Source organism: Rhineura floridana, chromosome 6 (genome assembly GCF_030035675.1).
Source record: "Rhineura floridana isolate rRhiFlo1 chromosome 6, rRhiFlo1.hap2, whole genome shotgun sequence".
NCBI classification, from domain to species: Eukaryota; Metazoa; Chordata; class Lepidosauria; order Squamata; family Rhineuridae; genus Rhineura; species Rhineura floridana.
The window spans coordinates 91761699-91776546 of record NC_084485.1 but is presented as its reverse complement, the minus strand read 5'-3'; the positions used below and the strand labels follow the sequence as shown (position 1 = coordinate 91776546).

At 41.5% G+C, this 14848-nt stretch overlaps 1 protein-coding gene across 3 annotated transcripts in view; it reads left to right on the top strand.

The window, feature by feature from the left end:
* CC2D1B (coiled-coil and C2 domain containing 1B) overlaps window positions 1-14848 on the top strand; it is a 57641-nt gene that overhangs the window by 33970 nt on the left and 8823 nt on the right. For all 3 annotated transcript variants that reach the window (XR_009763541.1, XM_061632992.1, XM_061632991.1), the window contains exons 17-21: window positions 1796-1854; window positions 6417-6533; window positions 6976-7049; window positions 12085-12143; window positions 14544-14595. Coding sequence is in view for 2 of the 3 variants with exons in the window: in XM_061632992.1 (XP_061488976.1) it covers window positions 1796-1854; window positions 6417-6533; window positions 6976-7049; window positions 12085-12143; window positions 14544-14595 (361 nt within the window). In the remaining variant the exon portion in view is untranslated. The remainder of the gene's footprint in view (window positions 1-1795; window positions 1855-6416; window positions 6534-6975; window positions 7050-12084; window positions 12144-14543; window positions 14596-14848) is intronic.

Genomic DNA, 14848 nt, shown 5'->3' with positions numbered 1-14848 from the left:
CTGATTTCTTCTTTCCAGCTGCATTGGAGGAGAGAGAGGAGTTATCTAAACTATCTAAAATAGTTTACAAAGGCTGTAAGATTGCTCTGAGTTATGTGAAAGGAGCAACACTAGAAATGTCATTATCCATTGTTTACTTTCCCCAGATGTCTTTGACAATTCTGAATTCTTTATCAGTCCTCTCATGTCCTAAACTCTGGCTTATCAAAATCTCTCCTGAGCTATGTCAGTAAATGAGGTTTTATAGTACTGCCTTTTAAAATTTTTGATCTATCTATCTATCTATCTATCTATCTATCTATCTATAATCTATCTATCTATAATCTATCTATCTATCATCTATCTATCATCTATCTATCTATCATCTATCTATCATCTATCTATCTATCTATCATCTATCTATCATCTATCTATCATCTATCTATCTATCTATCATCTATCTATCATCTATCTATCATCTATCTATCATCTATCTATCTATAGATATATATAAACTATCTATCTATAGATATATATAAACTATCTATCTATAGATATATATAATCTATCTATCTATAGATATATATAATCTATCTATCTATAGATATATATAATCTATCTATCTATAGATATATATAATCTATCTATCTATAGATATATATAATCTATCTATCTATAGATATATATAATCTATCTATAGATATATATAATCTATCTATAGATATATATAATCTATCTATCTATAGATATATATAATCTATCTATCTATAGATATATATAATCTATCTATAGATATATATAATCTATCTATCTATAGATATATATAATCTATCTATCTATAGATATATATAATCTATCTATCTATAGATATATATAATCTATCTATCTATAGATATATATAATCTATCTATCTATAGATATATATAATCTATCTATCTATAGATATATATAATCTATCTATCTATAGATATATATAATCTATCTATCTATAGATATATATAATCTATCTATCTATAGATATATATAATCTATCTATCTATAGATATATATAATCTATCTATCTATAGATATATATAATCTATCTATCTATAGATATATATAATCTATCTATCTATAGATATATATAATCTATCTATCTATAGATATATATAATCTATCTATCTATAGATATATCTATAGATAGATAGATATTTAGATATAGATAGATATAGATATAACACAAATTTTTAAGTTATTAAGTTGAGATTTTATTGTCCAAACATTGCCATCGTTATGTTACACAGGCTCTTTTGCAGTTTTTAATTTTTAATTTTTTAAATTATAAATTTACCATTTGTACTCTGGACAGACTGCACAAGAGCCTGTGTAACATAACGATGGCAATGTTTGGACAATAAAATCTCAACTTAATAAGTTGAGATATGTACATGCTTACCTGCACACAGTCACTTTGCTCCTCTGAGTGAGTAAACAAGCCACAAAGCCACACTTAACCATAGCTAGCTGTCTGTTATGTCTAAACTGGGAGACTACAGTTAATATGTTCCAAGCAAGCCAGAACATGAACCCGTGATTTAAAGTTGGCTTCTGTAATCTGGCTTGTTTGGAAGCCATTAGCCATAGTTCCCAGTTCACATGCAATGGGAAAGCTATGGTTAACTAAGGCTTCCTGACTTGTTTTACTGCTCATGCAAAGGGAGGAGCAAAGTGGCTGCATATGGGTACCTGAAGCTTGCATATATTTCATCTTATTAAACTGAGATGTTTTGTCCAAATGTGGCCAATCTTTTGACTCCTCCCCCTTTTCTGTTAATAGAAATGTTTGCAGTATTCGAAGCAGTTCACACATCTGGGAAATGTAGCTGAGACTTCCAGGTATGTTTATAGTTTGAGATGTGGCTGTAGTACTAAGCAATCTGAGGTGCAACACAAATTCCATTTGGCAGAGACTTTGTGAATGAATTTTGCTTTTATGTTCTGGGTCTCATCTTTCTGTGGTTTGGAGGAAAGGTGTTTCTTCCCTCTCACTGTGTAAAGTGTCACTTGGTTCTCTCACTTAAGATATTTGGAAACATTTGTTCCAGCACACTTTGTTCAACATTGCTCTTCGCTTTTGGTTAAGTCTGGTGTGAAAGGTGGAGCAGGTCTTGATAACCTCTGAGATTCTTCCTCACTAAGAATACCAACATTTCTGGCAAGGCTCGTGTATGTTTTAACCTCTGTTTTCAGTAGATCGTCTTTCTGCATGCAGCTACACTTAAAATGCCACATCTGTTGAGCTTCTGCCTGTGATATAGCTGTTAAAGGGCACAGGAGCCTGGCAGGGGAGAAAAGGCCAACAACTCTCCTTGCACTGAGACTCATTCCAAACTGGACACTTGAAAAGTCAATCAGTTAAAATTAAGGCCGCAACAAAATTTGAATCAATTAATAGAATGGGTTTTTGGCGGATCGCATGTACATATGGGTGAAAATAAAATATTTCTGAAGCGAAGCATACTTTCTTTGTTTTTAGATAGTGTGCACAGCATAGCAGGGATTCTGTTAGAGGTATTACATTCTGTGAGAGAGAAAAGGGGGGATGCCTCTTAAGATGGACACTTGCCACCTGCAGTTTGTATAAGCATTTGTTTTAAAAATAATAGCATCTTTATTTTTGAAAAAAACTCCTGCCTGTTTAATTGTGACACCATTTTAGTCAATTAAAAGTTTTTAATTGACTTAATTGATTGCATTTAATCACAGCTCTAGTTAAAATGTGTTCTGTTAGCCAAGTGCCATGATTATTGTTTCTGTATTTATGGAATATGCTTCCTACCTATAGTAGGAGTTTGGGGATGGAATAAATTGCCCAATAGTTATGCAGTCTCATGCTCCTTTTTGACTCTGGAGTCCTTCACTGTGTGGATTGTATGCTTCTGATTTGCCCAAGGCAGGGACACGTGATTGAGTTTTTTTGCCTACTCTCTTCCTCTTCCAGCTCTCCAGTTTTGTCCTTATCTTTGCCCAGACAGATGCCCTCTTTTCTTCTCTCTTCTCTTCTCTTCTCTTCTCTTCTCTTCTCTTCTCTTCTCTTCTCTTCTCTTCTCTATGTATAGCTCAGGCCTGTATACATATCATACAGCCATGAGAATGGCTATATACTATAGCCAGCATGGAGTTTTTGCATTCTGCCATGTTAAATTGAAAGCACACCCCTATGCCGTTCTGCTGCTTCCCATAAGCTCATTTCAGAACAAAATCTTACAAAATTTATAGTCCTGAACTTAGAAATGCTTGCTTAACAACCCTCTTAAGTTTTCATGGCGATACACAAAACACTCCAAGAGAATCGTCAATTTAAAGTCCAAAACAAGAGTAAAAAAATCCAGACCCCGTTGGACTTTTTTCTGTCAACGGTCTCATAATTTGTTGAAATTAATTAAAAATCAGCCATGTTCACAGAGTACCTGTAATTCTATTACTGACCTTGTCCCATACCCCGATCTTTATTAAGTTTAAAAGTTTAAAAAATGCACGGCTGATTTTTAATTATTGGAGTCAATGATAAGTGCAGGCATGCTAAGTAAGAACCAATAGTCAGTGTTCTAAAAATCTAACAGCTGTTTGGTTTGACTAATCAGGAGATTCCTATTCCCCTGACAGAGCTCCAATGACCAGAGTGGTTTAACAGTCAGCCCCTCTTTCCAGAGAATTCTGGGAATTGTAGCTCTGTGAGGGGAATAGGGCGTCTCCTTGCAACTTTCAACACCCTTCATAAATGGCACTTTCTAGGATCCTTTGGGGGAAGCCATGACTGTTTAAAGTGGGATAAATGTCTGGTGTGGATGTGGCCTGGGTCAGCTTTGGTTTAAATTTGAGTGGGAGACTACATGTGTCTGCTGTAGAATAAAAAGATGGGGGAAACCCTGAAAAATGATACTGTTTACAGTGTTTTCCTTTGGAAAAGAAAGGGGCTTTGCCTCTGCCCAGCACCCACGCACCCGCCCAATCTCCTCTCCCCTCCACCTTCCTCCCTAACCCTACTCTTCGTCCCTTACACACCCCTCCCTGCCCTTCCCCTAGATCAGTTTCACCTATTCTAAGCATGATTGCACAGGAGTAAATCCAACTCAATAACCATTTTCAGCAAACTTTTTTTACCTCCCAGATTAAAAAGCAGAGATATTCACTAATAGACAAAAATTCTTGCGGTTTAAGACCATTCCTATAGCCAACAGATATTTCTATCAAACTTTAAAAAGCAGGGAATTTGCGCAGCTATAGTGAATGCACCAGGGGAGCAGGAAATCTGACCTCCTCTCTGAGATATTGTACTGCCCTGCAAATTTGGAAAAATGCAAACACAATTTGGGTTAGTCTTTCACAGTCCGATCCACTTCCTGTGTAGCTTGGAAGAATTTGCATACATATAAATACATACACACTCTCTCACACACACACTCCTCTATAGAGAAGTTCTTCACAACCAACATTTCCTGGTGTCAGTGGACCTGACAAGAGGCACATTCCTGAAACACTGCAAGTCCTTTCACTTTGTATGTGATTAGCTGCAGCAACAACAATTTTTGTTATACAGTCACAGGCCCAGTTTGTATTGCATGCTCATAATCATTTTTGTGTTAAAATCATAACACATCTTTGTCTTAAGGGCATATTGATACCTGGACATCTTGTTCAGCTCATCCTCACTTCCATGTATTGGATAAGTTGAGACCATTAGGCCCCCTTGGAATGTCTCAAACAGCATGGCTTCCTCATAAACCACACCAAAAACCATTTTCAACCAATGCATTTAGCTCACCTCAGCATCAACACAGTCAAATGATGTGTAACACCATTCTCAGAAAGAATCCTCAAAATTCACCAAGCAATTTCTCCACTGCCGAGGACCAGATAAGCAGCACTGATGTAGCTATCAAAGATTCAGGGCATGATGATTCCATGCATAGACTCCATTCCAGTCCCTTACAATGGGCTCCTCCCTACCAAGATGAGAGAGCCCACCAAGAGCCATGCAATGTTCTCCTTTCACATCTCATCAAATGCTCCTTCAGACAGTGGATATCACTGCAAAACATCTTCCCCCCTGCTCAATGCAGAAATCCAGGTTAAAGCATACCCAACAGATGGCTGTCCAGCTGCCTCATTAATGACTCCAGTTTTGAAGAGCCCACCACCTCCCTAGGTAGGTGACAGACACCAGCCTCCAAGATTAGAGAGCACATTGCTGGGGGCAGATGAGCCAGGATACCAGGTCTCCAAAGGAGACTTGACACTGCATTAAAGCATGGGATCTCCCAATGAGTGCATCTAACACTTAAAGCATTTGACCACAATAAAGCAGGCATCACAAAAGTACTATTCCTGCAGATGGATCTGGACCTCAGCCTCAATACTGTGAAACATTAAGCCTCAACCCCCTCCTCAGTACTACCCAGACAGGGTGCCAAACCTCTTGAGATTCCTCAGGGAAGTCACTCTCATTAGTCCACCTTCTATCTACAGATTCCCAAGCAGAGGTGCTTCCAGGTTTGAGGGAGCCCGGGGTCAGGTGCCTTCTGCCACACACCCGACACTGTGTGCACTTTGCTTGTCTCTGACCTTAAATGTACAAGGTGAGCAAGGTTTGTTTTGCTTTTTTAAAATCTTTAGAAGAAGGGGCTCATGCTACTCCAATCCCCTCTATGCTCCCTCCCTCTGCTGGCACCTATACTTCCTAGAAAGTCTTCAGAGCAGGATGACCCAACAAGAGACTGCATCAGTTTGGAGCCACTCCAGGGAATGTTGCAAGTCTTGTTGGACATTCAGAGGCTTCCATGACTGCACCCATAGCATTTTTACCGTTGGCTGTCTAGTCTTACACGTCAGTTGGTTTAGCCCCACTTATGCCAAGTAGTAGTAATTCCTTTCACGTCTCTTGTCAGTTTTTTCTTCTCGTTTTCTCCTTCTTCTGATCTGTACTAGTATATAATAGTCAGTTGAGCTTGGCCACAGTACAGAATTAGAGGAAGAGGACTGAGAGAAAGCTCAGTGGCATGTCCCTGCCTTGGGTGAATCGGAGGGATACAACCTACATTGTGGGTATCCCCATACGTCAAACAAGGAGGAACGTTCATGGTGTGCAACCAATGTTCTGTTTCTTGTCCTTGCTTAATGAAGGTAACTTGCAAAGTCATCAGTAATGGAAGCTAAGTCCCTTTGATTGTTGCTTCACCAGCCTGATTAGTTTCTAGTTACAGTTTTACTGCTGACCTCTGGCAAGAAGCTATTTCTGTCTTGAGTGGAGCCTAGCCATTGTCTCATTTGAATAGGGGCTGCCTCCATGAAACTACTGCTCACTGATAGCATGCTTGGAACCAATGGAGACTCTGGCAATAGCCTTCTGCTGTTTCTCAGTTTTCCTGTATGTTGTGTATTCCTACATTGTGTTTCAGGTTTGAAAAGCTGGCTCAGAATTGTAAAAAAGATCTGGACATCTTACAGCTTGCACAGGCCCAGGGGCTGGATCCCCCAAGCCATCACTTTGAAGAGAGAACCTTTAAAATAGTAAGGTATGGAAAACCAAGGGCTGATCTTATGTAAGCATTGATGGGAAAGTTGCAAATCTCTTGTCACCACAGATGAATGAGCTTTACAAAACCCTCCTGAGCTCTTGAGGAGTAAACAACCTAGAATACCATGATAGTTTGTTTACAGGTGAACAGACAAGGCTTGTCTCCAGAGCTTGGTCTGTTTTCCAGCTGCTCTTGCATTTTGCCACTATAGCTTGGCAAGTACCTGGGGTGGAGTGACTGAACAAACCATGGTTAAGCAAGGGATTTGGTTCATAAACCAGCAACAATGTTTTCACATCATGATTGGTTGCCAGAAAACAAACATGTTGTGTATGTCCCCATGATTTATATTTCTACACATTTGCTACAATTGGTACTGCAATGTGGAGTACATCTGGTTGCTGGAGTAAACTGGTGTTTCTTTTTGTTTGTTTTGCAGGATATTTTCTGAACTCAGTAGCACAGAAATGCATCTCATCATTGTCCGAGGAATAAATCTACCAGCTCCACCAGGTAGTCTATCATTGATATGAAACGGTCTTTAAGATTCCCCCCCCCCGACTATGGGACTTTATAGTGATTGGATGATGCTTCTGTAACAGCAATTTAGAACCTTTAACTCATAGTTTTACCTGGCATTGGATTTTAAACTTCTGAATTCTAAATTCAGACACAGAAAACTCTGAAACTGATACCATTAAATATTAAACTGCTTAATATTGAGCTTTCTGCATTTCTGGGGACTTCCCAAGTTTCATATGCTTCACTGTATGGAAACGTTGTGTGATTAAAGAACCAGGGTGATGCCTGGCCTTCAGGAAACTGCTCCCACCATTTTTCTCCCTCAAAAGGGACCCTTCCAGGGACTGAATGATGGTATGAATGCCCTGGTTCTTAAGTTTTCTTCATGTGGTTGTGGCATTGGGGCTACTTTACAGGGGAGATTTTGAAATGTATGAACCAGTGTCTTGAGTTACATTGAATGGAGCTTCTACCGCTTGAGTGGATCGGAGCCAGCAACTGTGAGTGAGCTTCTGTTTCTATAAAAGACGGTGGTGCAGCTCCTTCTGAAACAGATCTCGCTGGACCTAGAGGTTTTAGAAAACTACTGTCCAGTCTCTAACATTCCCTTCCTGGGTAAAATGATCAAGACAGATGTGGCCAGGAAGCTGCAGGTGTGCCTGAAGTGAAGCAGATTATCTGGACCCATTTCAATCTGGTTTCAGGCCCCGGTTTAGCACCTAAACAATCTTGGTTGCCCTGATTGATGATCTTCAGTGGAAGAGCAATGAGAGAAGTACCAGCCTGTTGATTTTTCTTGATCTCTCAGCAGCTTTCTACATCATTAACCATAGTGTCGTTATGGAACAACTTGGGTGGTTGAAAGTTGGAGACACTGTATTACGGGGATTCCACTCCTACCTACAAGGTCACTACCAGAAAGTAGCACTAGGGGACCATTGCTCAGCCCATGGCTTTTGGGCTGTGGAGTCCCGCAGGGGTTAATTCTGTCTCCTATGCTATTCAACATTTATATGAAACTGTTGGGAGCTATCGTCCAGGGATTTGGAGTGTGGAGTCATCAATATGCTGATGACACGCAGATTTGTCTCTCCAGTCAATCTCAATCAGGAGAGGCTGCAAAGATGCTGGACCGGTGCCTGGAAGCTGTAGTAGGCTAGATGACAATAAAAATGAAGCTGAATCCTGATAATGTTTATTATTTATTAAATGTATATACCACCCTTCCTCCCAAAGGAGCCCAGGGTGGCAAACAACAAGTAATAAAACATATTTAAAACATATGAGTGGGCTGTTGTAGCATCTGAGAATTAGGGAGTCAATCTGTTCTGGGAGGAGTTACCCCCGCCTCCGCCCCCCGGCAGGAGCTGGCTCATAATCTGAGAGTACTCTTGGATTCCAGCTTGTCACTGAGCCCCAAGAGGTTTCTGTGACTAGGAGTGCTTATGCCCAGTTTAGGTTGGTTTGCCTGCTGTGGCCATTGCTGGACTGGGATAGCCTGTTTTCAATTGTCCATGCTCCAGTTACCTCCCATCTGGACCATGTGGAGCTGCCCTTGAAGATAGCCTGGAAACTTCATGCTATTGGCCCAACACATGTAGCAGGGCATACTCTAGACTTCGTTTTCACAACTGGACATGGAGATGGTGATCTGAATGTGGGGAGTCTTACATCAGTCCCTTTGTCATGGACAGATCACCGCTTGTTGAAGTTTGGACTTACAACGGCTTCTTCCCTCTGCAAGGGTGGGGGACCCATTAAGATGGTCCGTCCTCGGAGACTAATGAATCCAGATGGTTTTCAAAGGGCTCTGGGGAGTTTTCCGGCTGATAGGGCTGGCGCTCCTGTTGAAACCCTGGTTGAAATGTGGAATGCAGAAATGACCCGGGCAGTTGACATGATCGCTCCTGCACGCCCTCTCCTGTGTAGAGCTCATACGGCTCCATGGTACACTCCAGAGCTGAGAGCGATGAAACAATATAGGAGACGGCTTGAGTGCAGATGGAGACGGACTCCTGATGGATGCAATTATGCACTGGTAAGTGCCTATACCAAGTTGTACTTAGGGGCAGTGAGGGCGGCAAAAAAGGGTTACTTTGCTACCACTATTAAAGCATCTATCTGCCACCCAGCGGAGCTCTTTAAAATTGTCCGAGGGCTATTACATTCTGGCCCTAGGGACATGGTAGAACCAACTAAGGCTCGCTGTGATGAATTTGCTAGGCACTTCCAGGATAAAATCTTTTGCATCCGCCAGGACTTGGACTCCAATGTTACAGCAGTTGAATCATATGAGGTCTCCAGAACACAGCCTTGTCCTGATTTTTTTGATGAGTTTCAGTTGGTGCAGCTCGAGGACGTTGACAAGGTGCTTGGACAGGTGCGTGCAACCACTTCTGTGTTGGATCCTTGCCCCTCTTGGCTAATAAAAGCTAGCAGGGATGGAACTGCCGGCTGGGCCCGGGAAGTGGTTAACGCCACATTGCGAGAGTGAGTGGTCCCTAACTGCCTGAAAGCGGCGGTAGTGAGACCGCTTCTGAAGAAATCTTCCCTGGACCCAGAAATTGTCAACAATTACAGGCCGGTAGCAAATGTTCCATTTCTGGGCAAGGTCCTAGAACGAGTGGTTGCGGACCAGCTCCAGACACTCTTGGATGAAACTGATTATCTGGATCCATTTCAATCGGGTTTCAGGCTTGGTTTTGGCACGGAGACAGCCTTGGTCGCCCTGTATGATGACCTTTGTCGGGAGAGAGACAGAGGGAGTATAACTCTGTTGATTCTCCTTGATCTCTCAGCGGCTTTTGATACCATCGACCATGGTATCCTTCTGGGGAGGCTCGCTGAGTTGGGAGTTGGAGGTACTGCTTGGCAGTGGTTTTGCTCCTACTTGGCGGGTCGTCTCCAGAAGGTAGTACTCGAGGAGCACTGCTCGACACCCTGGACTCTGCGGTATAGAGTTCCGCAGGGGTCAGTTCTGTCCCCCATGCTCTTTAACATCTACATGAAGCCGCTGGGTGCGGTCATCAGGAGTTTTGGAGTGCATTGCCATCAGTATGCTGATGACACGCAGCTCTACTTCTCCTTTTCATCTTTTTCAGGTGAGGCTGTCAATGTGCTGAACCGGTGCCTGGCTGCGACAATGGACTGGATGAGAGCTAACAAACTGAGGCTCAATCCAGACAAGACTGAGATCCTGTTAGTGGGTGGTTCTTCTGACCAGATGGTGGATGCTCAACCTGTCCTGGATGGGGTTGCACTCCCCCTGAAGGAACAGGTTCGTAGCTTGGGAGTACTTTTAGAATCATCCCTGTCACTTGAGGCTCAAGTAGCCTCGGTGGCACAGAGTGCTTTCTACCAACTTTGGTTGGTGGCCCAGCTACGCCCCTATCTGGACAGGGAAAACCTTGCTTCAGTTGTCCATGCTCTGGTAACCTCTAGACTGGATTACTGCAATGCGCTCTACGTGGGGCTGCCTTTGAAGACGGTTCGGAAACTGCAGCTCGTGCAAAACGCAGCGGCCAGATTGTTAACACGGACTAGGCGGTCCGAACATATAACACCGGTTCTGGTCCGCTTGCATTGGCTGCCTATATGTTTCCGGGCTCGATTCAAGGTGCTGGTTTTAACCTATAAAGCCTTACATGGCTTGGGACCACGATACTTGATGGAACGCCTCTCCCGATATGAACCTACCCGTATACTGCGCTCAACATCGAAGGCCCTTCTCCGGGTGCCTACTCAGAGGAAAGCCTGGAGGATGGTAACAAGAAAAAGGGCCTTCTCAGTGGTGGCCCCCGAATTATGGAACAATCTCCCTGATGAGATACGCCTGGCGCCAACATTGTTGTCTTTTCGGCGCCAGGTTAGACCTACCTCTTCTCCCAGGCATTTTAGCATTTTAGCATTCTAGTATTTTAGCATTGTAGCATTTAGCATCTTAGCATTTTAACATTTCAGTATTTTAGTTTAGTATAGGTCTTTTGGAAATTCAATGAACTATGTTTAAATTGCTTAATGTGTGGTTTTAATTGTATGTTGATATTTTGATGTTGTGAACCACCCAGAGAGCTTCGGCTATGGGGCGGTATAAAAATTTAATAAATAAATAAATAAATAAATAAAAATATATAAAAAACTTCAGCAGAATGCAGCTGCTAGATTGGTAAGTGGGGCAGCCCGATGGGACCATGTGTCATGAGTCTTGAAAGCACCACATTGACTGCTAAAGAGCTACAGGACACAATTCAAGACATTAGTACTAGTAGAGAGAGCCCTAAACAGCTTGGGATCCAAGTACCTAAACGACTGCCTTTAACAATATTAGCCATCTCGGGCATTTTGATTGGCATGGGAAGCGCTGTTGGTGGTGCCTCTGTTTGGTGCAGTCTAGCTGGCACTGACCCATGACAGGTCCTTCTTGGTCGAGGTTCCACTTATGGGTGCCCTCCCTGGTGTGGGGCATCTGTCTCCCTCGTTAACATTTAGACAGAATTTAAAACATCCCTGTTCACCAAAGGTGGTTTGATTATGGAAATACACTGTTCCTGGCAACCTTAACATTATTTAATGGTAGGGTATTTGATTAGTTTTAGATGTTTTTTAAAAAGTTTTGTATCATTTTTGTTGTTTGCCAACCTGAGCTCCTTTGGGACGAAGGGTGTGATAGAAATTGAATGAAAAACAACAAAAACATCCAAACACACTGAGGTGCTAAACGATTTTTTCTGTACCTGAGAAAGCTAGGGACTTTATTTCTGTTCATCTTTAGTTGGGATTGTTTTGATTTTCTTAAGCAAGCTGGGTCACAAGTAGGAGCAAGCATCTCTAAGTACAGGTTGCGAGATTGACATTCATGTGTTCATGAACTATTTGGTCCCTTTTTCCAGCTTCAGGTATTTGTGCTTAAATGTAGCATTGAGTGGGGTTTTGGAGTATTGTGTGTAGTGCTAATGCTGCCTTGAAAAAGTTTGTGTTTTGACCTCATGGGGGCTGTTTGCTCAGCTAAATTCCTCTCTTTACACAGGTGTGGCACCAAATGAGTTGGATGCATTTGTGAAATTTGAATTTCATTACCCTAACACAGTGAGTACACATCAAGGCTCCCTTTTAATTTCTAGACTCTGTCTTACATGTCAAATGCAGCAATAGTGTCCTAATCTTAGATATCTGCTATTTCTGAATATTCATTTATTGGCATTCCAGAGTGGTAATATAAGAACCTGATATTTCTTATGTATATTTTAATAGTTTGCTGCCTGCTGCTTTGCTTTTGCCTTATAGATTCCCCTAAGATAACTGAGTGGCAGGTGTCTCAAACTGACCAGTAAGAGGCTGCCAAGCTGTGCTGCTGAGGGGAGAGAAACTTAGGGTAATGAGAGAAACTCTAAGGATATTCAAGTTTAAAACCCTAGTTCCCTACATTATTACTATGGGTTGTATTCTATGCTGTGCAAGCAGAACTCTGCTTGCACAATGGGACTTCCACATCCTATGTTCTCCCACACATGCTCCAAATCTGATCTGGAGGGTCTGGAGCAGATTTTGAGGGTGCGCCAGGGAGCTGCAGGAGGGAGAAGAGGGAGATTCTGCAGTGCTGGAATACAACTATATATAAATAGTGAATATTACACTTCTTTTGAGCACCCAGAGCACTTCACAGTATCTTGGTAGTCCTTATAACAATCCTGAAAAGCAGATGAGTAATGTTATCCACATATTACAGATTGAGGCTCAAGAGCAAATACCTTGCCTAAGTCACTCAGTAAGTATATAGACTTTCTTCTGTGTAGCTCATAGTTCATGTTCTTAACCAGTAAGCTGTAGTATCTTAACATCAGCCACTTACTGGAGTATGCTTTATGTTGCTCTGGAACCAGGATTGTGTAAGGGAAAGTCAACAGGCTGATTGCAGCCCCCTTCCTGATTATTGGTAGCCTCTTGTTTGTAATTCATGCCAACCTCTTTAAGGGACTGTCTGTAGCCTGCACACACCCATCAGAATCATAGATGGAAAAATGCTTGCATTGTGTTTTATGTTTCTTCTCTTTCCCTGCGTTCAGAGGCATACTCCACAGTTGGTGTCAATTTTTCCAGCCTGTTTGCATCCAGATAGACATGCTGTGCAGCCTGCATATGTGTCAGACTCGCTTATAAGTGTATGCCTAAGCTTTAAGTGTGCATCTAAAAATGCAACATGTGGATGAGCTAACTATGTATTATACCAGTTAAAGATGTTTTGTTTTAATATATTTTAAAGTCTGTTTTTATGACGTTTTAAAGTGTTTTTAGTGCTTTTGTTTGCTGCCCTGGGCTCCTGCTGGAAGGAAGGGCGGGATATCAATCAATCAATCATACCAGTATATTCATCAGAGAGCCAGGACTGGTGACAGCTCCCTATTGGGTATACTCAGATGCAACCCAAGTTTGTGCCATGTAATATACAGAAAGACTCTTACTGAGAGAGTGGATGCCTTGTGTGCTGTTGCTGAGTTAAGTGAGCATGGGTAGAAACAGAGCATAAAATAAGGATGCAGAATGCCCTGTCAGGTGGTAAGAAATGGGGAAGGGTGTAACTGAGACAAAAGAGAAAAGTATAGAGAGATCTCTGGTAGTCCAAAGAGTGGAGTTAAGGTAGAGAGAGAAGGTAGCTAGTAGAGTTGATCTATCACAGATAGATCTGTGGGAGGAGAAAGTGTGTGTTATGGGGTACAGAGAAAAAAGGGTTAAAGGAGTGGGCTGAAAAGGGATTACCAAATTGGAAAAGATTTTTTTTATGCTTGAACAAGCACTTCAGCTCTCTTGAATTTCCTCGGAGTGACTTCATTTGTACACTCCTGCTTAAGATAAGATAGCCCATGGTGGGGAGAGGCTAGTCTTCACAAGAAGGGCGAGGACAGAAAGCTCTGCTTGCTTTTCTAAGGAAAGGTAGGAAGGCAGTACTGCTGGCATCTCTGATGGCCTTACTGCCATGGAAAGAGAAGAGAATCAATGTGAGCAGTACAGTGGTTTTTGTGTCGACAGTAATTGGGTCAAATTGTCCTTGTTCGCTCCCTAGAGACATCTGCTGTGCTTTGGACTAGAAGTTCATTTAGTTTGTAGTGTGATTGGGTTGTTAGAAAGAATAATAAAGGTAATGGCTGTTCTTGGGAACAAGGAAGACAAATGAAAAGGTACTGGAATCTACGTGCATCAGCAAAATTATTGAAATGGTGCTAGGAGTGCTTGCATTGGGTCTAGTATATTCTTTAACATCTCCCTGCAGCATTTGTTTCTATCACTTGTATATTTAGTATTGAGTTTGTATCTCAATATTTACATTTTGTTGCATATTGAATATAGATGAAGTTCGTCTACACTAACGCAGGGCTTTATTTCCAAACACAAAGCAAATACAATCTTATAATTTCTGCTGAATATTAATGGTGTATAACTGCAGGTGTTCTTTTTCTGGTAAACTTGTGTGTTTTGCTTTTCTTAAAACAGGAACAAGCTCAGAAAAGTAAAACATCAGTGATGAAAAATACCAACTGCCCAGGTATGTGCATTTGTGCTTATAATATCATTTTCTCTACTCTTGGCCATTTCAGAGCTAGGCTGAAAAGGATTAGCTCTGTTTTTACATCAGCTACCTGAACATAATTTAAATACTCCCTTTTTAGAGTAATAGTAATTATGTATTTGTGGGTTTCTTGGTAAAGTGATTTCTGCATATAAAACTATTGTAACCTGATTCACAATGTTGCTCGGTAAACCCCAGTACTATATACTCTGAGTGGCAGCGGCTCTCA